The following is a 24,902-nucleotide window of genomic DNA, read 5'->3' on the forward strand; positions in this document are numbered from 1 at the left end:
CTATAATCTTATACATGTTCAACGTTTCTCGCTGTATCCTCATTTTATGGTTATTCTATGGTACTCCACCACACCAAATTCTGTCCGGTTTTATTATAAGCTGCATGTCTTACGTTTTCTACGTGTTCTGTTAATTTTGTCGAGCAGTGTAGTAAAACTAGTTTTCTCATATATATGTACAGAAAGAGGCTTTCATAGCTTGAGGCTTTTGCCCTACACTTAAATACTGTATGTCTACCTTAGTTTCTCTTGCACTTAACACACCCACCCACCCACCTCTTATGGTATCAGAGTGGTACCATGTTTCCGATACTCCTATTATAAGTCTTTCATCACTCCTGAAAGGCAAACCAGTTCAGATGGTTGTTGCCATGTTAATTACCATCAAGATTGAAAATTTTTCCTCTGCGCAGAGGAAAAACCGCACTTAAGTTTACGCTTTCAGTTATTTGTGTTAACGTGCAGTTCAGTGAAATGACCTCTCGAGTGTGCGAACCTTCGACATTCCTTTCTCAATCTAGCGTTTAAATGGCAGCCAGCTTCCGTTTGTTGTGTACTGGTTTCGCAAAAAAGACGGGATGGAAGCATTTATGGAGAGGTTGCTTGTTTGTAGGTTAGCGGAAACGGAAGCACACAAAAAAGTGTCATTGTGATTGCCACACTGCAGTAGGGAATGGTTGGAAGATTTTATTGAAAAATGTTGGTTCTTTTGGTTTATGCTCATCAAGACTAGCAAAAACTGAAATGATTAAGTTTATTTTCTGCGTGCCTTGGGACAAGAATTGAACCTAACTACAAACTCGAATACTGTACGAGTACTCGTGTCTGACTTCCTTTTTTTTTTTTTTGGCAAAACACATATTTGCCACTAGACGGCGCTGCCGTTCCAATAATTAAAAAAAAGTTAAATGCTTTATATAATGGGGCAGCTGTGGAAGGCAGATAATTACAAATCGTAGTAGCGAACTGACATCTAAGTACGCTGCGAAGATTGTATATTTCGGCAGACGAAATACCTGCGCGTTCTAACCTGTCGAACGCTTAGTACCATCGCGTCAAGTTCCCGGGTTCGTCCCTTCAGGCGCTAACTCTTTCCCCTTCTTTCCATTCTTCCCGCGGATGAGTTCGTGACGGTCAGTCACCCATCCTGTCTTCAAACGGCACATTCATCAGCAGACATTCTACATCCGGGTTCATCCTCCGAGAGTGGGGCAGCCCGCAGCTTTCTGCTCGTACGGTTATTTCTTTAGTTCTCCCCTCTTCCACCCCCCGTCTTTTATTCTTCCGAATCCGTGATATACAGGGGTCATTGTCGGTACAGAATCACCGAAAACTGGCTTGCTATGAAGGAATGCCCACTAATCGAGAGAGAGAGAGAGAGAGAGAGCGTGCTCTGGAGCTGAATTAGTAGTGTGGCCGTAAACGTGAAAGGGGAGGGGGTTTCGGGTGATAATTTTTTAGCTTCGTGTTTGTGGGTTGTCTTCGTCAGTGATAAACAAATGCAGAGTTAACTTTTAAAAAATCGTGTTTTTTTATCTTGATTATTTTCCCCATAATATATTCTTCGTGTTTTTTTTTTTTTCTGTTCTTCCGTCATCACTATCTTACGTTGTTGTTTGGTCACAGTTTTGAACAGCATTGGAGTTTCATTTTGCTGGCGCCCTCTGATGGAGATAAAAAAAAAAAGAAAAGGGAAAAAGACGAATAAGTATCATCCTTGCCAGAGCACTAAAAACACACTTTAACGCAAAATGTTAATTTGTAAGCAACCTGTTTTATCTCTCTCTCTCTCTCTCTCTCTCTCTCTCTCTCTCTCTCTCTCTCTCTCTCTCTCTCTCACACACACATAGTACTCTTCACCACCAATCTTCTCTCTTTTTCTCTATCATCTTCCATAATCCTTTCTCACTATCTCTTTCCCAGTCTTCTTTCTTTCCCTCTTTCTTCTCCCTCATTTTTTCTCTCTTTCCATCTTCTCTCTCTCGCTATCATTCTCACAGTCCTCTTCCACAATTTTCTGTCTCTGTCTTTCCCCCTTTCTTTTTTTCCTCTCTTGCTGTTTTCTCCTCTTTATCTTTTTTACCTTGCTATCGTTCTCTCTCTCTCTCTTTCTTGCTATCACTCTCACAATTCTCTTCCACAATTTTCTCTCTCTGTCTTTCCCCCTTTCTCTCTCTCTCTCTCTCGCTATCATTCTCACAGTCCTCTTCCACAATTTTCTCTCTGTCTTTCCCCTTTCTTTTTTTCCTCTCTTGCTATTTTCTCCTCTTTATCTTTTTACCTTGCTATCATTCTCTCTCTAGATCGTCTACAGTCTTCTCTCTTGATCCTCTTCCACAATATTCTCTTGATCCTCCATCTGTCCTCTCTATTTTCCTCTTGATCCTGTTCTACAGTATTCTCTCTCTAGAGCCTCTTTCAGTCTATTTTTTCCTGTCTTTTTCCCTCACTCCATCATTTTCTCATCCTCTTTTTTTTTTTTTTTGCTCTCTATATATTACTCCCCTCCCCTCTCTTTTTTTTTTTCTTATTCTCTCTTTATCGCTGCCATTCTTTCTTATCTTCTATGCCCCCCCCTTATCTTTCTCTGTCTCGCTGCCATTCTCTGTTTTTCCTTTATCTTCCTCTTTCTATTTCTTCCCCCTTTCTCTTTGCCACTCTCTCTCTCTCTCTCTTTCTCTCTCTCTCTCATTTGCTTTCGCGGTCGGTGTCTTGTGTCTGTAAAAATCTGTGGTTTGTATGGTAGATTTGCCTATTTTGTTAGAACAACCCACGGGGGGGGGGACAGGACTGTGAAAGCTTTACTCCAGATGGGATTTGAACGCAAGACTTTTTTCCACACGGGATAGAAAGATATCGATCACTGTCCGCGAGGATTTCTCTCTATCTTTATGTCACTGTGTGTCTCTCGAGAATATTTTTCAGGATCAAGGTCACATGTCTACATGTCTGTCTTTCTCTCTGCGTGTCTCGCTGTCTATCTTTTTGTCTCTGTGTGTGTGTGTGTGTGTGTGTCTTTCGAGAACTATTTCTCAGGAGCAAGGGGAATCGAATCCGAGCCTTTTTCACACAATGCGAGGGAATCGCGAAGTTTTCTACGAGTTCATAAAGAGGAGAAAAGAATGAAGACATTGAGGGGAAGATCAGTTTCGTGTAACCAAAATTCTCATCGCTGAAATGTCAGATATGCTAAAAAATATATCAGAAATGCTAAAATCTGCCAGAAAATAACAGTAAACCTCTTCCTATCACTGAATGTGATTTTAAACATGTGTGAGGTCTTTGTATAAATACCATAAAGTTTAACGGGATTAGTACTACGCATAAATAGTACATACATAAGTAGTACGCATAAATAGATTAATAGTACGCATAAATAACGACCTGATGCAAAATTAAAGAGATTTTTTCCTCTTGTGCTCTGATAAGTTGTTCCATATTCTGGAACTTTAACGTTAACCTTCAAAATATCCCAGTTATAAGATATTCTCTTGCACATAAGTAAAGTTTGCTTTGTTTTCTTATGAAGTTATCATTAAGACAGCACAGAAGTCTCTCTGTCTGTCTCTCTCTCTCTCTCTATCTATGTGGAATTAGGAATTGGCCAACCCGCTATTTCAAGTAGTTAGAAACAGAGATTTGATGACATCTTTGAACCCCTTCATCACGAAAGTGTACGGCCTCCCTTCAGAGGTGAATGTTGACAAACTCAAGAGAAACACGGCTGCCATTACCCGAGGATCCTAATTACAATGAGACGTCCCCTTTTTTCTCCCTGCTCTGCTAGCTTTAGGGGCCAAAGAAATGAGATGAGGGAAGAAAAGTTGGAGGGAGACTGGTTTTGAACACCTGCCTGGGTACCCTTCGTCCTGTCCCTTTGATGAGCCAACACGTTCCAAGGCCTTGCGTGTGCTTGAGCTCCTTTGTACGAACAGGAATCCAGAGGACACACAGACACACACACACACACACACACGACCCTGAGAGCAGAGGTAAGGGAAAAGAATAGTTGGGGGGAAAAAAAAGACAAGTTAATGTAATAGGTCTTGTCCCATGCAGATGATGAAAAGATATGTGCGAGACGGAGATAGCTATATTATATAGATAGATAGATAGCTAGACAGATAGAGAGAGAGAGAGATTTGTTGCCATTTCATACATTCTCCGACCAAAATATTAGAAACCGTATGGATCTTCACTGATCTGTTGCTTGCAAAGTATGGTTGTATGTCATCTTTGATGCCTTAAAGAGGCCGAGGATACAATAAGCAAAAACTATGGAAACTCACAGAACTGGTCAGAAGAGATCCCACCCCCCTTCAGAATGGGATAACTGTCACAGAAAGAGGACACTACAAGGAGACCGCACAATTTACTTACTTTCGACAAATAGCAGGATACCTTCAACCCAGGTCAAAATTAGAAATAGGTATTATGATGAATACCAATTTATGCTCTTCTGTAGACGAGAAAGACAAAGCGTGAAAGCGCATGAGGGAAAGAGTTAGTCGTGTGTCGTATCTGCTGTGCAAGTTGTGGGAGGTGAATGATTTTGGTAGGGAATTGTCTCATGGGGTGAAGGTCCACTGGTATGTTTCGGAGGATGATTAATGACTGTAGCGTTTAATGAAATCCATCTTTAATTGTTGCTGTTGTTGTTCAGAAGGAGGTCGTCCATCCCTTCACGTAACTCGAGTAAATTGGAACAAATAGTGTGTGTTTTATGATATTAATTTTCTTGAGTAATTATTCTTATGTATAAGGATATCAGGCAAAAAAGAGGCCACTTGTGGTATGTAGGGGACATGTAATAGATTGAACATGTGTGTATCTTCTAGCTTATTTCCTTACAACACTCAAAGTTTAGTGAGTGGTAAAAAGGAATGGTAGCATTTGGCAGCCCTAAAGGATATCTTATTAAATAAGTAGCTGAATTTACTTGTGGTTGAAAGTCTGCTGCAAATAGTTAACCAAGGATCTTATCAGCCGATTTCTGAGAGATCATTGCTAGGAGAATTGCATAACGTCAATATATGGAGTAGGATCCTCCAAAAAAGAGCAATGTTAATATCTGAGCGTAAAACAGTCTGGCTAACATGGGCTAGGGAGCATAAAGACTGAACTGTTGATTGGAAAGCTGTGATGTGATCTGACGAATCCAAATTTTGTCAATACTCTAATGATGCCATGCCCTTAGTTTACAGCAGAAGTACTGAGGCATTTCATGCTGTGTGCTTGGTGTCGTACAACATGGTGGTGGGCTTGTGATGCTTTAACCATTTTAAGTGGGTCCTCTACTTGAAATACCAACCAGGAATGAATCAGGTTGGCTATACAAATATTCTGAATGATTAAATTGTTCCTTTTCTTGATCATTTTGAGGAACACTCTGGCTTAGTGCCGTGAAGGGTTTGTAAAGTTAGCGTACTTGCGTGTAGCTATGAACTTTACAATAAAGATCATATTTATTTCGATAGTCCTGTATTTCAGGGTGACAACTGACCAGTTCGTATGGTCTCTATTGTTTTAAACTGGCACGAGGAACACGAGGGAATGATAGGACATTTAAATTGGCCAGCCAGGTCACAGATTTAAAACCTATAGAGAACGTATGGGGCTGTCTTGAACGCAAGATGAAAACACATCAGCACCCACAGAACATGTATGAATTGCGAGCTAAGTTGTTTTCAGAACGCCTAATATTGATATAAACGATTTAAGAGGTATAGTTGAATTCCTACTAATAATAATTCATAAAGTGATTCACGCTAAAGAAGGGGGTTACATATTATTAATTGAAAAATTAGACAGGTGACTAATTTTTTATGCGGAGTATATTGTATATAGGTGGTTAAAAATACATTAATTCCAGTTAAAATGTTCAATTACTGTCAATCATATATCACCATGTATATCATAATCATTATATCACCATGTAATAGTATCTGTGTAGAAACATGCATAATTTGTGGTAAGGAACTGTTTTCGCGACCGCGTCTCTCCCATACTTGCCGCGACCTTCAGTATTTCATCTGCTTTGGACCCCTAACCAAAACATGATTGGACACTGCTGCATTCTGCTAACCTAAAAGGCTCGAGCGACCATTACGAACCTGCTCATCACCACCCACAGTATATTGTTAGCTTTCGAGAAAAAAGAGGAACTAGCAATAACATACCTACATATAGAAGCTGTCTTTTATGCTGTCCAGGTGTCAATGCTCCACGTCGTCAGGAATCACACGTTAGTGGGAACATTCTGAACTTCCTATCTCTCCTTCAGAATAGGATAATCCTTGACAATCCCAGGTGAATATGGGAACAAGAAGTGGCTACGGGTACCTCGCAGTGGAGTGTTGTTGGGATTGCTGTTTACTCCAATAATAGCGCTATTAGTGAAGAACAGCCAACACCTGAGCTACTCCGATGACCTCAAAATTATAACTCCCTTCACTTAGAATGCGCGCCTCGCCTACACCACTTAGTCAATTAATAGAACACTGTGCATCTATCTACCTATCTTGGGCAGATCGGGCTAAAAATCAATCCATATAAATTTGCCATGATGATCCTCTAAAGTTTATTGTATCTGTGATTTCGAAAATTCTTAGCAACACACAGATTCCGTTACAGCTCATTTAGATCTGTTTGATTCCGATTGGAAACAACGTTCCGTCTGCAGATTGAAATGCTTTTTTTTCCAGTGCTGCAAGACTCAGATGAATGGCAACGCAAGATCAGCAAAATATTCATGGCACGCAATAATAAAGAAATATATCAGAACGATATCTTACCTACCACTATTGTATGGTGCTGAAATATGGGCTTTGGCATCCCCCACGATGAAACCACCTTTGGCAAATAAATTCTGGTAATTGAAATGGTGAACTGGAAATCAAGGTTCCCACTACAACAGTGGACTACAGCCCTGGTGATCTTTATGAATATTCATTGGTCGCATCACTCATATAAACATAGCGACCCTTCATTACGTAAAGTGATGCTCATCGGACAGATATCGCCACCCTTAATACTGAACATGTGCTGCTGGCGCTCCACCTCCAGGCTATACTCAACTTCAACACTGGAGTTGAGTGAAGTTTTAGGTCAGTGAGGTTCTAGAAGCTGACAGTCCTAATCTGCCAGCCACCTAGAAACCTCACAGATCGGTTCATTCCGTATCAAATGCTGAAAATACATGTTCGCAGCCTTGACATGGACCTAAAAGTTCACGTCAAGGCTCGAACATGACCGGAGCAGCTTATTATCACCTGAATTCACTATTCCTCTATAAGATCAGGATGAGTGAAAGTGGCTCTTTGAAGTCAATGTTAGTAATGTTTATGTATGTACTGTATGTGTTATTTGTTTTTGGGTGGTTCTTTCTGTACTAAAAGTGATTCCTTTATATACTAATGTACTAAATGTAGGTGTATTGTTCGCGTGATTTCAGGACATTTAGCTACCAGGAAGCAGTATTATCTTGCCTAATCCCTGTCGTTTATTTCCTGAAGAGTACAGTGTCTGTACTTCCTGTTTTTTGTATATTTGAAAATATGTTCTGTATTTCCTACAATTTTGAAATTTTGATCCGAATCGGTGTAATATAATTTTAATTAACAGTAAACTGTCTGTTGGGTGACCCATTTCATTTCTTTATTGAAGGAATGTGCCCCTCCCCTGTTTTTTGGTGTATCGCACGATATTTCTTCAGTAGTGAAGGTTGCTCTGAACAGAAATACTATGTGATAACGTCCCCCATTTTAAAACATTTGCTTAACTCTTAGGAAAATATTGTGTCTCATGAGGTCTGTGACTCCCAAATGTCCACGTAGTGTTAGTATTTGCTGCCTTACTTATTCTACAAACTGGTTTTCAAACCACCTTGCTCTGTCGAAAGGTAAGGAATGTGAATAAAATACGAGGGCTGCTTGGAAAGTAGGGTAATATTTTTTTTATTTTTTTTTGAAAAGACATTTAATCATGGAACAGTAAAACAACACATAAATTAAGGTACATTGGCACACTACTTTTTGATACAGTCACATTCAGGCATTTGCCCCACTCTGTCATGGGTGGATTTATACGTCTATTGTAAAATTCAGGTATTCAGGTGCTTTTCTTATTCAGCCAGGTATCAACATATCGTTTAACTTCATCAACGAGGTAGGAATAGCTTGATAAAATATACAGAAGACTCATGAGATTAGTTCCCTTAGTGCCATATCAATCACCTGACCAACCAACCCCAAAAATATTTACTTTTCACACAGTGGTTATAATCATTGTCCTCTCCACACCGGCTGGAAAGGCTGGTTGATTAAGCTAGTATCTGGTGTAGATAGTAAGGTTTTTGCACGGAAACTCCGATTTTTTGACAGAAGAAGAGACAAATCGGAGACCCCATACAATTTATAAACATATTGCACATGGGCAGATGAGTTGGCTCTCGGGTGTCCCTAATATGACTTTTTTTTTCTTCAAACGATCCTCGTATACTATTCTTAAACGTGGTGGTATCAGATGAAATATCCAACGCAACAGTATTTAGAAGTTATAGATTATTTAGAGGGGGGGGGGACTCCACTTTATCACTCTGGAAACGGGAGCCAGTATAACCTAAAAGCGATAAGGATTTCACGGATCGTTTAAAAAGAGAGAAAGTGAAGATAGAGAAGAAAACATCTAGTTAGCAGAGGGAGGCAGAATAAGTTGACGTTAGTATAAGATAACCGAAGTATTCAGACATCACGTGATCTGTTTTTCAGTCTGCCGATCGATGTAGGCATCATCTCTTAGAGACGATTTCGCTCTCTTCCAATTGAATCCCTCGTAGTTCTCTAAAGGTACTTTCCTTCAAAGCACTTGGCGGACGACCCCTCTCAGTCACGGGGTAGGTAATAATTTTCTTTCCACCCCGTATCGTAATGACCCCTACTCACGACTTAGCACGGGGAAGAGTGGGAAGAAACGAACTAAATCCCGTCTCCAAGAAAACGTGGGCCATTCAACCCTGGAATTTTTTCCGAAGAATGACCCCTTTGTGAAGCGTGCCACCTTCTGACCAAAAGTCGGTACTTCCATAGGGGAAAGGTTCCGTGCAGGAGTTTAACAGCGATTTCTTTGTGAAGGAAAGAGTGAATGAATACGGTACGAAAGAATCGTTTGGAATGTCGGTGACGTTTTTCGCTTTGGGTTGGTTTCGCGAGGAAGTTCAGGCATTGATTGGCCCCGCTCTGAATAGCCTGTCCTGCCAGAATGATCTGGCAAGCGATTCACTGCAGAAATGATTTGGACATTCTGAATCTAATTTTGTGGACCTGATTTGCTTGAGAACATTTAGGCGCATAACTATGCCACATAGATGAAGAAGAGTATTGTAATGTTCTACAGTCATCAGGAAAATAAATAAACTGTAAACTTCCATGGCGCACACTGTATTTCTTCTTTCTCAATACTGAATTAAATCCATTTCGGCCCCCATTTCTGTATACGCTCCTGCGTTCCACTTGAAACCATAACGGTATGTAATTATTATTTTTTAAGTATTTAATATTACTCATATTTAAACAAGGGAGCCTTTGGTTTTTGCTGCATTAGCCAAAAAAATATAATAAAACTACCTAAGTGTTTCCTTCCTAACATAGGTACCTATCCAGCTGATCTTTGAATTACCTCAAGCTCTCAGCCTCAACTACCCACGAAGGCAACTTATTCCAGTAATTAACAACTCGCTGATTGAAAGAAAATTTCCTACAATTCAGTCTAAACCTCTTCCCATAATTTAGAATTTATCACTTATAGTTTTGGAATTATTCATAATTGAAAATTTCACTCTCGTTCACCTTGTTGTATTCTCTCAGAACCTTATATACACCTTAGTGGTTTCTCTAATGTGCGCAGTTACCAAATGGGCACCGTTTTTGTAGATACCATCAAGCGGGTTGCTCATCTTCAGACTCTACAGAAGGTCGATTCTTTTTTTTTTTTTTTTTTTTTGCGGTGTCTATATTTGGATAAAATATTTTTGCAAGTCAGTAGGTTGTTTCTTCTTCATGTTACAAGTTGATGAAAATTATGTTTCCCAGAATAAATCTGACAGAAGGGAAAGTAGCGAAAAGTTGTAAAATTCATGGTCCTACAAGGAAAAGGAGCACTAAAACACCATGAGAATCCATTCTATCTTCAAACCGCAATGCTTTTGATCGTAGTAGTTGGCTTCCAAATCTGTGGAGCGGTTGATGATAGAGCCATTTCTAACATAAGATATTCACTTACAAACAGTACTTTCATCCAATGTGGCATCTCCACAAACTCCTAACTTCCAATTCTCTGTATTCCTTATCTGCTCTCTTCCCTTTCAAAACAATGAAATGTTTGTTAACTGCATCACACAGGGTTAAAAATGGGCGTAGCAGGAATTGGAACAGATGGGGGGGGGGAATTCATCGCTGGATACAGTGAAGAATGGAACGAATTATATTGGGAATCACATTGTTAGATAAGAAGAGAAACACATGGATTAGGCAGCAAACTCAAGTAAAGGACATTCTTATCAAAACTAAAGAACTAAAATGGTCTTGGGCAGGACACATAGCTCGAAGACATGATGACAGATGGACTAAGAAAATAACAAATAACAGAATAATACCCAAGAGGAGCTAGAAGGAAACTGGAAGGCAACAACGGAGATGGACAGATGAAATTCATGAGTTTGTGGGTAGTAAATGGATGGCCATTGCATAAAACAGAAGGTAGTAAATGGATGGCCATTGCATAAAACAGAAGGAACTGGAAAGTTGCTGGAGAGGCCTTCATCCTGCAGTGGATTGAAAATGGCTGATGATGATGATGAGGTTGGGGGGAACCACGTTTAATTGTTCTACTCATCTGAAGGATGTTCAGGAATGCAAAATTTCTACAGCAAAAGTGGCACACATTTCAAATTCAACTTGAAATAGTTCCCATCCTCATCACAGCGATCATTAAAGGAAGAGACTCAAGTTTGACAAGTCTCAGTCTAATCAACGAAATCTGTGCTGTTTATACTCCCAGACTCATTATCAACCGGTGATTAAGAAAGGAAGTGTTCGCTTCGCAATTAAGTTTGCTCAAACAAAATTAACAATTGTTCTATTTCTGAAGCAGGACTCTCAACTGTTGATGAATAATTCACACTTCAGCTAAGTTGTTTACAGCATAAGTAAATGCAGCTAATGTCTATAAATTGCCTATTATCCAGGTCGAGTTGCCGGTTTGGAGGGATGAAAATCCAATATAGCAGCAGGTGTGGAAGCAGAAAATAACCTCGCTCCTGATATCCTCCCAGAAGGCGTGAACATCGAATTGCGTTTCAAGCAACAAATGCGTATCGATCCGTCCACTAGGTCACACCACACCCCTTAAAAACACGAACTAAGAGCCCGGCAGAATGTGAGCCATGAACTGCACGATAGCCCTCGTGCAAACATACTTCTCCTTCCCACCTCGCACTTAATAACCACTCGGGGTTGCTGTATATGAAATAAATACACGGAACAGGGCGTTTAATAACCGTGTGCAAGGTTACCTCAGCTGCGTGCTAAACACGTGCGTGACATGGTCAGTTAGTGGCTTATATCAGCTTGTTCATGTTGCGCACTTTTTATCATTTCAAGTAGCTTGTCCAGGTGAAGTAGGACCCGCATGGGATGTTTATTAATGGAGGGAGCAATGTGTTAGCTTAATCCACACGCGTGCATCCAGTGAATATTAAGTACGTCTTAAATGGCATACGCAAATGTTAGACACCTTGTAATATCAATAAGATGGCCCCCCATGGAAGCCTTAAGAGATGAACATTTATCTGAATCCACGCGATCTTTTCAAATCGCAACAGCTGTTAATTTTGTAAGAATCAAAACACGCTTTGTTATTCCAGATAAATTTTCTGTTTTGCATCTCTAGACTGTGTCCTTCGGATGGCCATGTGACGCCATGGTTTTCTCTCTTTCTGTTTTTTCCCAACAGATAATATTGCTTCGCTCATGTACCTAGAATAATACGGATTAAGCAGTTGTTCTTTGCAACTGCTTAATCCGCAAAATGAAAGAAAAACTGGTAAATGCGAGAGAAACGAATATTTATTTATATACATATCATATTCATAAAATCATATTGCATAACATATTTATAAAAGTATGCTTCAGCCTATCAATAAACACGAAACTTTTATTGATGAGCTGAAACTTTTATACATTAGAAAGAACAATCCTTCTCCATTTTAACATGATGGACGAACAAAGATGCAAATTAAAAAATAAAAAAAATCTTGGAGAAGAAATCTAAAATTAACCGTACAATAATAAAGGAACATTTATATTAGTTGTAGTAGTAGGCTTTTAGGAGCATCAGCAAATAAGGCTATATTGTATATACTCTCTGCAAATTGTGTGTTCTGTGGTCAATTTTCTGTTTCCTGGACGAAAAACCCGAGTTTCCGGGAGAAAAAAATCATGCTACCCTCGCATGAGACCAACTAACTCGGCCACGTTGTGAAAAAGGCCCATAAAAATTCCTCATGTCATCGACTGGATTCGAACTCATGTCATATACCACTACTAATCCTAATATACACATATATGAGCACAGAGAACAGACAACAGTCTTAACTGCCCATGGAGTTCTTAGGATGAAGGAAGCATAGATAAATAAATCATAAAGGAATTTATTATTTATCCATACGTCTTGCATTCCACAAGAACTAGGAGAAGACTACATAAACTTACCTACCAAGACCAGGCCCATGATATGTTAGATTTTGAAGATACTCTATGAAAATTTATTATGACGTTCCTCCTGTAAACTTTCTCAATGTCACCAAATTTGCTTGGCGCGGGATATTATTTTACGTGTATAAATAAGGCTCTGGTCCTTTCTACTTTTTTCTCTGTTTTCTCCTTTTCCTTATTTTCATTTGCGTCTACGTATTATGGGACAAATACGTATGGTCCAAGAGGTCAGCAAGACCTCTTGGACCATACGTGTTTATAGTAGAGGCTCCCCTCCTCATGGCAAGGGTGAGTACTGGGAAGCTTCTTTCCTCGTGGCTGATGCTTCTCGGTAGCTAAATAGTCAATAAACAACATAACGGTACAAACACAACAATATTACACCACTGGCCTTTGCAGAATTCTGTTCGGGGTTCTCTTGGGTAGCACAGTTGATAGAACCGCTGTACTCCCCACACCGGATAGAAAAGACCTTCGTTCGAGCGCTGTCGATAACTTGGGGAATTTTTATGGGCCTTTTCATAACGTGGCTAAGATAGGCAGTCTCAGGCAAGGGTAGCATGGACTTTTCTCCCCGAAACGCGGGTTTTTTTCTTCAAGCAAACAGAAAACCAACCACAGAACATACGCAATTTACAGACAGTATACACGGAGCAATATGCCCTTAGTCGCTGATGCTCCTAAAACCCTACTACAATCACACCATCATGTTCAAGAGGCGCCTGACATAGGTCATTTGAAAATTCAAATTCACATGTTTCTTTCTACTTTATGCATCTTTTAGATCAGTTTATGGCTTTACCTCGCTCGCCACAGTTATTACTACTTGCCTTGTTTATATGCGCACCTCCTTTTTCTCTTCAGCAACTGGATACAGGGCTCAGAACGAACCGGAACGCTGTTCTGGTTGGTCACACCTATCGGTAAGGTCCTGTACATATAGTGCTCTGGGTAGCACAGTTCGTATAATCGCCATCGTTCTCACACCGGATCGAAAAGAACTGAGTTAGAATCCTCAATGACGTGAGGAATTTTTAAGGGCCTTTTTCACAACGTGGATTAGTTAGTCGATATCAGGCGAGGGTAGCATGTTTTTTCTCCCGAAATCGGGTTTTTCATCCAGCAAATATGGCCTACGTTGCTGATGCTCCTAAAACCCTACAACAACAGCATCAAACCACTGTTATTTTTGGATTGGTTTTAAATTATCACATTAAGTGCAGCGGGGAATAATATTTTTTTAAGTTTAAAACACAAAATAGAAAGAAGGTGGCGCTTCTTTCTATTGCTGAATATTCATCATTCTTAGAAATGTTTTAAGCGATTACTAGAGGAAAACAAATATGCGTTTTGTTTTTATTCCTTCGCGTGACAGAGAAAAAGACCTGAAATAAAAAAAAAAAAACAGAAATAAAACGAAATTAAAATTTTCACGCAACTAATTTCAATTAGATGATACTTGTATTTCAAGGTAGGGTAGTGAAATGCGATACATTCACTGATCATTTGGCACATCATAGTGACCTTTTATTTGACGTAATAATTCTAGGAAATATAAAAATTATTCGACCTTATCAGAATATCAACACGTGAAGGAATTTCGAGGGCATGTACATATACCTTTTGGCAGAATTAATTCGCTTATTCGAAAACTTAACAACAAATACAGTACGTAAAAAAAAAATTTTAGCCAAAGGACGCACGAAATTTAACCATTGCGATACTTCCACACTTCCGCTAATTTTTGTAAATGGGGAGTGGTTCGTCGTATATTCCCTTCACTCTTTTGTTCTTTGGGTCAAAGGGTGACTTCGTGTGCAAGGCAGCAGGATATTTGCTCCCCATGCATTCTAGAACGTACTCGCCGTTTTTTAGGTAGTCGGTTGTCACGATTCCGCCCTCTGGGTCGGTTACGTAGCCATAGGCGATGCTTTTCCCAATGGCGAAGCCGTAATCAGCTCGGCGAGTGAATCCGACCACCCTGTTATTCCTCCAAATGGCTTCCAATCCCCACAGTGGCGCGTGCCTGCAGAAAGATGGATAAATGGGGTTATAATATAAAAGTTTCAGCGAGTGAATATCACACAACATATGTAAAATATTTATAAACATAAAATTGCTTGAATATATAGCTGTCCTTCAAAATTTAAATGAATCCATATCCACTCAGCTTACCATGTCTGTTCCATGTTACTCAGTAAAATTGGATTACTAGCACTGATTACGTCCAAAGAATCTTTACACGCTAAATTAGATCTTCCCCCCCCCCCCCACCGAGTCACTAATTGATTATAAGATTATTATAAGAATAATAGTATAGTTATTGGTTTCTGATGGCGGGAGATGTAATCCAGCCATTGTTCGAGATCTAGGCTTGAGGATCATATTTTCATGGAAGAAATCTCCTACTATTGTCTCCACTATCGAAGCTATCAGTGTCCAGAACGTGTCGGTGCATTGCGATTTTGGAATCTGGTTCCACTCTTAAACTGCTCTTCCATCAGCATGTAGACCTACTTAAGAAATCCTCCCAACTTCGCTGGAAAGCAAAAACGCAGCTACACTATGTCAGCCATACCAACAATGGCAAGAGAAGTGAGTACTAATCGTATTTTGCAAATTATAATGTAGAGAAGAGTACTCGTCTCGGTAAAAATGTTCACGGGGATAACCTTCCAATTTAACTCTGGGATGTGCACTTCTGGAAGATTCCCCAAGGCACGCTCTCTCTCTGAAATTCTTGTCTTATTATTCACTTCAATGGGCTCTCTCTCAAGAACATTTCTCCCGACTTCGTTGCTCCAGTTGGTCCCTCGACTGCGATTTGCATACATTCGTGCAAGATTCTCATTACAGAAGGAGGAGATTCAGATCCAGTGGTTGACTGGATCTGAATCTCCTAAAGGATTCAGATTACAAATTGTTGACCAGAGCATCCAATGAATGGTGTGCTCAGAAAAGTTTCTCTATAGGCCCTGGTTGAGTCTGCCGTTAATTGAGGGATCGTAAGTCATCTTGTACCAGACGGCACGTGCCAACTGCAGTTTACCACAACTCTCAACCAGTGGTGGTGTTCCTGTCCTAAACTATTATTTTTAGGCTACCCAAATAATTAAATTAATCTGCTGTGCCTTATGTCTGTTAATTGCATGTCTGTTTTGTCGGACGAAAAACCCAGTTTATGGGGGAAAAACCTTGCTATCTACGCCTGAGACTGACTAACTCAGCCATGGAGTGAAAAAAGCCCATTAAAGTTCCTCGCGTCATCGATGGGATTCGAACCTGGGCCTTTTCTACCCGGTGTGGGGAGGACGGCGACGATACCACTGTGCTACCACGCAGACTGTCCCTGTCCTGGTACGTTTGGCGTTTGTATGTCCCTCTTTGGACCGTTCCCATCACACTTTCACTATGGAGCCTTCGAAAGGCTGCTCAGCAACCTCCGACAAACCTGCAGTTGCTGCTTCGTACAGACGAACAAACAGACAGCACCACTATGCTATTTGCTGTAGGATGCGTCCACTAGTGGAGATAAGGGTGGTTAATGTTTTGGCTCATGAGCGTGTGTGTGTGTGTGTGTGTGTGTGTGTATATATATATATATATATATATATATATTTTTTTTTTTTTTTTTTTTTGTAGGGAAAGGAGTATTTTATTTGCATTAACAGCGTTGTATTCAGATATTTAAAATAAGGATTTGATTATGGATCCTCTTTAGTGTGGTACTGCGCATTTCGAAGTTATGATCAATGTGCTGCAAGGGCGCACAAACCACATGGAGAATATGGTAAATATGCTATACATGGAAGAACAAGAGATGGATATTTTTCTTAAAATAACGAATCTAAATTTAACCATTGCCTTAACTTCCTGCGCATGTCTACTTTGGTACTGAAAAATCCGGGACCTGACAAATCAAGTGAGCAACGCAGAAGGAAAGCAGCAGCTGAAAAGAAGAGCACAACTCAGGGTGAGACGGGAAGGGACCAAAATTAAAATGCCACGAACAAATTACCAATTCTGCTGATTTTGACATCCCAAGATCAAAAAAGCCAAGTGACTAGTCGCACCTAGGATAGTAAAACATAAGCCGACCATGAAGTAATTACGAACGCGGTCACGAGATGTCCTTAGGTGTTATTACTGGGAAAGAGGGGTGGACAGTAGCAGATCCTAGATGAAGGAAAGAATGAGGGCCTTTTTTATGTACATGAAACAATAAAAAAAAACTGTTATCTTTTTTTTGGAAGATTCTTTTAATTAATTGATGAAAAAAGCTTTTACGGTCGCAGGGATTGGTGTGAATACATGGCAAAGAAATGAAAGTCTTATCGATCAGTATTCCGAGATGATAAAACGAGATTAAAACACATTATATGGACAGCTGACCTCATCTTATGAGGCAAATTATATCTTGCAATGGATGTAATCTATCTGAATGATTATTCCATGTTGCAATAGAGGAAATGAAAGCTATTGACTTTTAGATGGTATTGAAACTTGTAGCTCGATCTTGCGAACTCCTCTAACCTTATGTGGTCGTCGCGAAATATAAATAGAAAATATAATTTAGTTAATTTTAGAGGCCCTAAAAATAAGATTCGGGGGAGGAGGAATCTGGAAAAACAGTAGTTGCATTGCTCCGGGGTTTCCTGTGAAATTCGAGGACCCGAAGCAATTGACCAACTGCACCTCGGTTAATCTGCACCAGACAATAAGACTTTAATTGGAAAGAGGAGATTTGGCTTCCTTTTTCTTCTAAATCTGGACTGAAGAGGGCATTGAGTCCGTCGTGTTTAATATAGCAGAAAGCGATTTACCACGATTGACATTTTTTTAGAGAAAACGTAGGATAAAAAATCTGCTGCAAGGTGATTTAGCTTGAACTCATGGTATTCCAGTCCTGCAACCAATTTCGAACAGACTGCATTCAATTTACGTGAATAAATTTCACCCAAAATGTTATTCCTCCTAATCAGTACAGCTCCGATTCGGGTAATGATTTGTGAACAGCGAAGGAAAGCTGATCGGGTTATATTCATTATACTTGGTTTGCCTTTTTTAGTGTGCATCTTTTCAGTAATGTCCTCTAGAGGCAGCGTTTTAGATAATCCCACAAGTAGTAATCAGCAGGATTCAAATATGGACTGCAAGATGGCCATTTTATTTCAAATGCTCTTCCGAAGTTTCTTCCACCAAAATGCCCTCTTGGTGTTCTCAACTTTTTTCTTTTAAGCAGAAAGTCTCGTCCAGTCTTCATATGCACACCAATCCTACCCTCCCACGAGTACTCCTGTTATATATTCAATGCTGATTATAATTCTCATATTTAGGACTTTACGAGAGAGAGAGAGAGAGAGAGAGAGAGAGAGAGAGATATCGTCGTATTTGGTAGTCACGTGGCCTGACTACTAAATGGCCTAGAGCAACTGTGCGCCAGGATGTCATACTACCTAAATTTTGCATTGAATTCTGGGCCTGACAGTAAATGGGTAAACACAGAGATCTGTATCTTGCAATTTTGCGTGACTTTTTGGCTTGAGTGTTTGCATGGCTGAAAACGCAGTCTCGTGTTCTGTGGGCTGAAAAATCCAGAGATCAGCTAACTATAGCCTCAACTGAAGAGGACTTTTAGAAATTCTTCCAGTTTTCGACGGGAATCGGACTCAGACAATTCTAAACGAGTGAGAAGTGGGGAAACCACTATGCTATTAACAACACGATTGTGCAATCTGTGAATAAAAGTGGTCCTACTTTGTAATTTAATGTTTAGTTCATTTAAATCGCTAATGATATTTACCAAAAAAAGGAGAGGTCGCCATGTAAAAATTTTAATTTTCAAATGGTAAAATCTTTTTTAACACTCTTACTCCGCTCAGCCACCACCTCTGTAACAAACAAGATATTAGGCCACAACATCTGGAGAAACTGTTGACAATCTTCAAAATATTTTCCGATTCTTTGCTATTACAAAATCCTCATGGGCCTGGGGTTTGTATGTCCGAAGTAAATCTTACCGTTTAATTGCATTTTCCACGAAGAATAGCTTCCATCACTTGGGCACACATGATACCATACATTTTGGAAAGCAAGTTTCACCTGGGGCGATCACGAACGTGTTCAGCTGGGACGTAGGGACTTTCGGGTACGCAAATGATTCAATTATGGGGGTTTAGTGATACCTACAGGTGTGGAAAGTATCCTTAACTGTAAAAAAGAATGTAACTGAGGTAATTTTCTCCAATCTGTCCTAACAAACGTCACAAAATCAGCCGTTTTGCATTAAATCCGAACAGAACCTCAATTAAAAATAAGATAAAATTTTCAATCTGCTTGATTTATTTGTCTGTATCAATAGTTATTAATTTCAAGAGTCACAAAGTTATATCACAGACACATATATAATTCCGGTGCAAAGAAAGAACTCGCGCTTAATTAACGTAGTTCAAAACTGACCTCTTGGTACAATTGTCAGTGTGTCAATTATCCATGTCGACCAGTCCAGGTCTGGTACTACATGCGAGGGATAAAAATATACTAGCGCATATTAGCCTTAGTTACACAGAAGCTTATCCAAACCAACTCAATCGATCTTTGAATGAGTGATAAGATAAGAATGAGAGGCCACAGACACCATATGAATTTTGATGATTGATGTGAGTACCATAATAAAGAAAAGAAAATAAGATGATAGTACTTACTCATCTATTGTAAAACACGCTAATCTCTTCTTCAGCCCGTGTTCCTTTTGCTTCAGCAGAGCATCCCGACCTAGAAATTCAATGTCACTCTTCAGCTTACATGTGAATGCCAGTCCACCTTCTAGTGGGGTGTCATCCATCCTAATATCGGCATGCCAGTGTCGATAACCTGCGTAATAAAGAACCAATTACGAATGAATTAAATAATCTCACAGCTCTAAATATGAGCATCTCTCACTTTTGTTTTACTGAGAAAATATCTGTCATGTTTTAATTCATTCTCTTAAATTTCGTCAGTTGGTTGAGAAGTTGTGAAGATAATTCTTAAATTGGGACTTTAATAAGTTAAAAATTTTGACAATAAATTTCAATAAGCCGCAACAACAGGGGACATTTTGAGTGTAAATGGAGCGCAGATAAAGAATGTGAAGCAGTTTAGATATCTAGGTGCAGATGGATGGTTCTTCTGAAGATGAGATTACAAGAAGAATTAATGAGGGAAGAAAGGTCCTGGGAATGTTGAATCCAATATTAGGGAGCAATAATATTCTCCCCAAAACCAAACGATTAATATATAATGCTTTCAGAGTATCCTACTATATGGATCTGAGATTTGGACTAATAAAGGAAAGGCTATTTTCAGAAAAACGGCGAAGTGCTTCAGTTGTGGCTCTGCGAGCATCGTTGTATCGGATGCGACACGCTTGTCTTTCAGGGCTTTCTTCAGACGTGGAAACAGAAAGAAATCACACGGGGCTAAGTCCGGTAAATAAGGGGGTTGTGGAAGAACCTTGGTACCTACGGCACTGATCACTGACTGCACAATATTAGCTGTATGGGAATTGGCATTGTCTTGATGGAGAAACCACTTCGCACCGGAATTTGGCCGTCCTCCATACCAAGACACTCATTACCACACATCACTAGTTAGAATATCTCTGCATCATTCGTTTTATTAATTCTCCTGAAGACTTTATACACATCAATCAAATCTCCCCCCCCCCCCAGAAGGTGTCCAGTTGCCAAGATCTGCAGACCACACTTTCTAAGCCGTTCCTTATAGGGATAATGCTAGAATCTATTCATCCGATGTATATTTCCTATTTATCCCTACCTGCTCTAATATAAACAATAACCTCTTCTGAGGAACCCATGTAACTATAAATGATAGTTACTACATACATTTCTATTGGTCCAATTTCAGTTAAATTTGGGACAGCTCGATAAATCTTTCTAAAAGCGCAAAACATAAAATATCATGAAAATCCAACTACTAAGAGTTGAGTTATCACATGCGGACGGACAAAAAATAATAATTGCTGTATTTCTATTGATCAGATGATGAAATTTGAGATGGCTGAACAAATCTTTCCAAAAGAGTCAAATATAAAATTTTATTATAGTCAAAACGTAGGAGTCCAGTTGTTACATGCGGACGAACAGACAGCGGGTGGACAAGGTGGAGACAATAGCAAAATAGAGAGACGGGAAATAGAGTGAAAACTGTACAGGAACGTATATAATTTTTGGGAGAGAGGGCCCTCTTTCAGAGACACTTAAAATAACATGACTGTGAAAATGGGAGTAAAATCTCTTAACCAAACCGTGTTCTGTAGGGGTCATTGGACCTTTCAGTAGAATCCAGCTTCTGTTCACAAGGTCCAATTATGGTTTTTAGGCTACGAGGGGCGTTCAATAAATTATCTACCTACGGTAATTTCCATAGTTATATTTCAGTGATTCATGATTTATCATGTTTCTACATATCTCAATTTGGATCATACACTGGTGTGCAAAACTTAAGGACCACCAATATTTCTAAATATTACAACCACAAAATCTTTACTTAAGATACTTTTTACTGATGAGAGTAGATTCAGTCTCAGCAGCGATTCTGGACGTAAGCTAATCTGGCGAGAGGTTGGCACACGGTATCACCCAGCAAACATCATGAAAGAGATAGATATGGCGGTCAAGGTGTTCTCGTCTGGGGAAGCGTTATCTTGGATGGATGTACACAACTCCAGATGCTGGAAGGCGGTACTGTAACCGGTGCACGCTACTGTACTGAGGTAATCATTCCCCATGTGCTTCTGTTTCTAGGTGCCATTGGCCCCGCGTTCGTGTTTATGGATGATAACGCCACACCCCATCGCACTGCAGCTGTTGGTATGCTTTTGGAAAGTGAGGACATTGTTCGCATGGATTGGTCTGCCCGTTCCACCGATCTAAATCCCATCGAACACATATGGAACGCTCTGGGAGACACCTAGCGGTACGTCCACACCCACCAGAAAATGTTCACCAGCTGAAGATGGCGCTGACAGAGGAATGGATGATGTTCCCGCAAGAACTTATCAACAACATTGTTCTAAGTATGGACAGGCAGTGCAAAGCCTCCATCGACATTAGGGGTGGCCATATCTCCTATTGAGGACCACCTGTTCCCTTTGTTTCATCTTTGGCAGTGATGCATCTGTATCATGGTAGCCAGTGCTATGTTGCCATTTTTGAATAAAGCCCCTCTGTACCGTTGTTGTTGTGTCGGTGTTATTTCCTTCATCAATTCTGTACCTCACGAGGTTCCTTTGGTATGCTTTTCCCATATCCAGGCCACTCCAATGAGAAGCTACAGGTGAAAACTGGTCTGGTCCTTAAATTTTGCACACCAGTGTACTAATTTTGATCCCTCTATGTTTGTAGGTTGTGCTGCTGTAACAGAAAGAAGAAAGGCACCTGTATGTATCAAATTATGGATTTGCTGAAATTGGAGCATCGTTCAGTCATCAAGTTTTCACCAGAGAAGAAAATGGGCCAAAGGCCATTCATGAAAGGACGGTGGTTGTGTATAGTGCACCTTCAGAGTATCAGGTGAAATTCTGGCCAAAACAATTCATGTGGGGTAGCGAGTCCATCGAAGATGATCCACGTCCAGAAAGGTCTGTAACAGCGATCACTCCAGAAATGTGCCATTTCTGGAGTGATCGCTGTGGAAACCCTTGTGCTGAATGACAGACGTTTAAAGGTATTCCAAATCTCTAGGAAATGTGAAATATCTGATGGAACAGTTATAACCACCTTCAATGAACATTTGGGGATGACTAAGGTCAGTGCAAGGTGAGTCCCCAGATTTTTGACCACTGTGCAGAAGCAATTCAGAGTACGGTGAAAATTGTGGGGAGAATTTAGAGCTTTATGGAAGGGATTCTGAAACGTTCATCTCCAGAATTTTTATGGGTGATGAAACGTGGGTTCATCACCCATAAATTTTCTGGAGCACAAGGGTTCTCTCCACCCATAAAATTTCGGACTGGGCACAACCTTCAGCTGACAAGATTATGGCCAACATTTTTTGGGATGCTGAGGGAATTTTCTACATTCACTGCTTGGAACACAAGCAGACAGTCACTGTGGAGACATATGCATCCCTGCTGTATAACCTAAAGGAAGTCGTAAAGGACATAAAGGAAAAACAGTGTAAAATTTTCCAGAGGTGTTCTGCTTCTTCAGGACAACGCACCAGTGTACAGGTCACATGCTGTTGCTGCTTTGAGAGACTGTGACTTCACAGAACTTACCCATCTACTTTACAGACCGGATCTAGCCCATAGTGACTATTTCTTGTTTCGACACCTCAAGAAACACGTACGTGGACGTCGCTTTGATAATGAACTGAAGACTGCTGTTTCTGCGTTCTTTGATGGATAGGACAAAGAATTTAATTTGTCTGGAATTTCCTCATTGCCAACAAAAGGGAACAAGTGTATTGAAGTTCAGGGGATTAACATTGAAAAATAAAAACAGATTTTTACCTCTATCTCATTTCCTTCATAGGTAGGTAGATAATTTATAGAACGCTCCTCATAAATTCTATTTCATAATTTCTAATGATTTTCTCGAAGCCCCGACCTGAATCAGCTGGACAGTCAGAGCTGAATTTCATGACGTGGCACAAAAGATTAATTATGTCGTTCTTATTCTACCATCGAAGCGACCACTGATCGGAGCCACAACAACATTATTTCATTGGGCATTTGTGTGCACTGCTATTTATGAGTTGGAAATAACATCCTGGAATTTTGTTTATTAATCACCTAGCGAAGTACTTAGGACATAAAGATTATAATCAAAATCAACGACTTCGTGAAAGTTTCATGGACTTGGGCTAGTAACCAATCAACAGTCTTACTTTCTTAATTAAATATGGTTTTCTGCATCAATAGCCCTATCATAACACAACCGGCCTACAACTCCAATGATATATGGACGTATAACAATTATTATTACAACTGCTTTCCCTCCCGAAAACTATTTTACAGTTGCTTCAAGACACGCACGTTGCTGCGAGGACACTCTATATAATTCGGACACTCCATTGTCTATGGCCTTCATAATTCTACAATTTATTAATTCATTAATGCCCCACTAACCTTTTGCCGGGAGGCGATTTCATCCCTGCTTCTTCTCCCCCAACTTCCCCCTCTCCTTCGCTAATGTAATAATGTACCCTAAATGTTACGCCTATCATTGTTAAATAACTGGTTTATAGACTGCGGCAACTACACAGGCGATTAACACACACACACACACACACACACAATGTCACATTACGGTCTACTTGAGACAATGCAAACTTTCGTCTTTCCTGGTCGGCATGGAAGCACGCCTGTTGAATAAGAATCGTGGAGACATGTGGTAGTAATAAAATGTAATCAAATGCAAAAGGGCTGCTGTTTAAGTGCGGACCATTTTGTTTTTCTTTCTTTCTTTTTTTTTCTTTTCCTGTAAGCATAATGATTCCTTTCAGAGAATAATTAAACCATCACCATAACATTTGTTTTCTTTTCCAGTCAAGAATGGGAAGGCAAATTACGAATATTGTTTAGTTAAACTGTCTTGTTTGTTTACAATATCGAAACAGCAGCGTTCTTTCGTTGTTCAGAACAATAGCGAACAGAGAAGTGATGCATAGATCATATGGTGTTTTGACCACAAAGCTAACTGTCATTTTTATCACCATCCCCAATTCATGAATTCCCACTAATTTTTTCACCCATTTGCACACCTGAGAAATTGTTGTTGGCCTCATTCAACCCGTTTAAAATTGTGGTCTGGTGCCTCCATCATTTGATCCACTCTTCATGCATAAATGCTTTAAAGGGTTTGTTAATTGAGATGTCCAATGGCTGCGGTTGTCTATGATCGTATGGAATTGCTAACTCATTGATTAATTCAATACCTTTTGGTTTCCACCCTTATTTGCAATCTAAAATAGTCATATACTAAAAGATTTTTCAGAAGGCTACCTGTACATTTTGAGCACACCTTCTCTAGCCACAGCTAGAAATGAAATCACTGGTGTGCACACAGCAATTAAGGACGCAAAGTAGTTTTGGGCAATTTTCCAGAATCAAAAAGCAGGTTTTAT

General features: G+C 39.9%; 1 protein-coding gene across 1 annotated transcript in view; it reads right to left on the bottom strand.

The window, feature by feature from the left end:
• Positions 1-14,507: 14,507 nt before the first annotated feature.
• Positions 14,508-24,902, bottom strand: part of Sardh (Sarcosine dehydrogenase) — a 170,985-nt gene continuing 160,590 nt past the window's right edge. The window contains exons 19-20 of the mRNA XM_090369863.1: positions 19,475-19,643; positions 14,508-14,796 (exon numbers count right to left, since the gene is read on the bottom strand). Coding sequence (XP_090225989.1) covers positions 14,508-14,796; positions 19,475-19,643 — 458 coding nt within the window. The remainder of the gene's footprint in view (positions 14,797-19,474; positions 19,644-24,902) is intronic.

This window comes from Mastigoproctus giganteus, chromosome 3 (genome assembly GCF_048544385.1).
Source record: "Mastigoproctus giganteus isolate SK-2022 chromosome 3, ASM4854438v1, whole genome shotgun sequence".
Taxonomy (NCBI): domain Eukaryota; kingdom Metazoa; phylum Arthropoda; class Arachnida; order Uropygi; family Thelyphonidae; genus Mastigoproctus; species Mastigoproctus giganteus.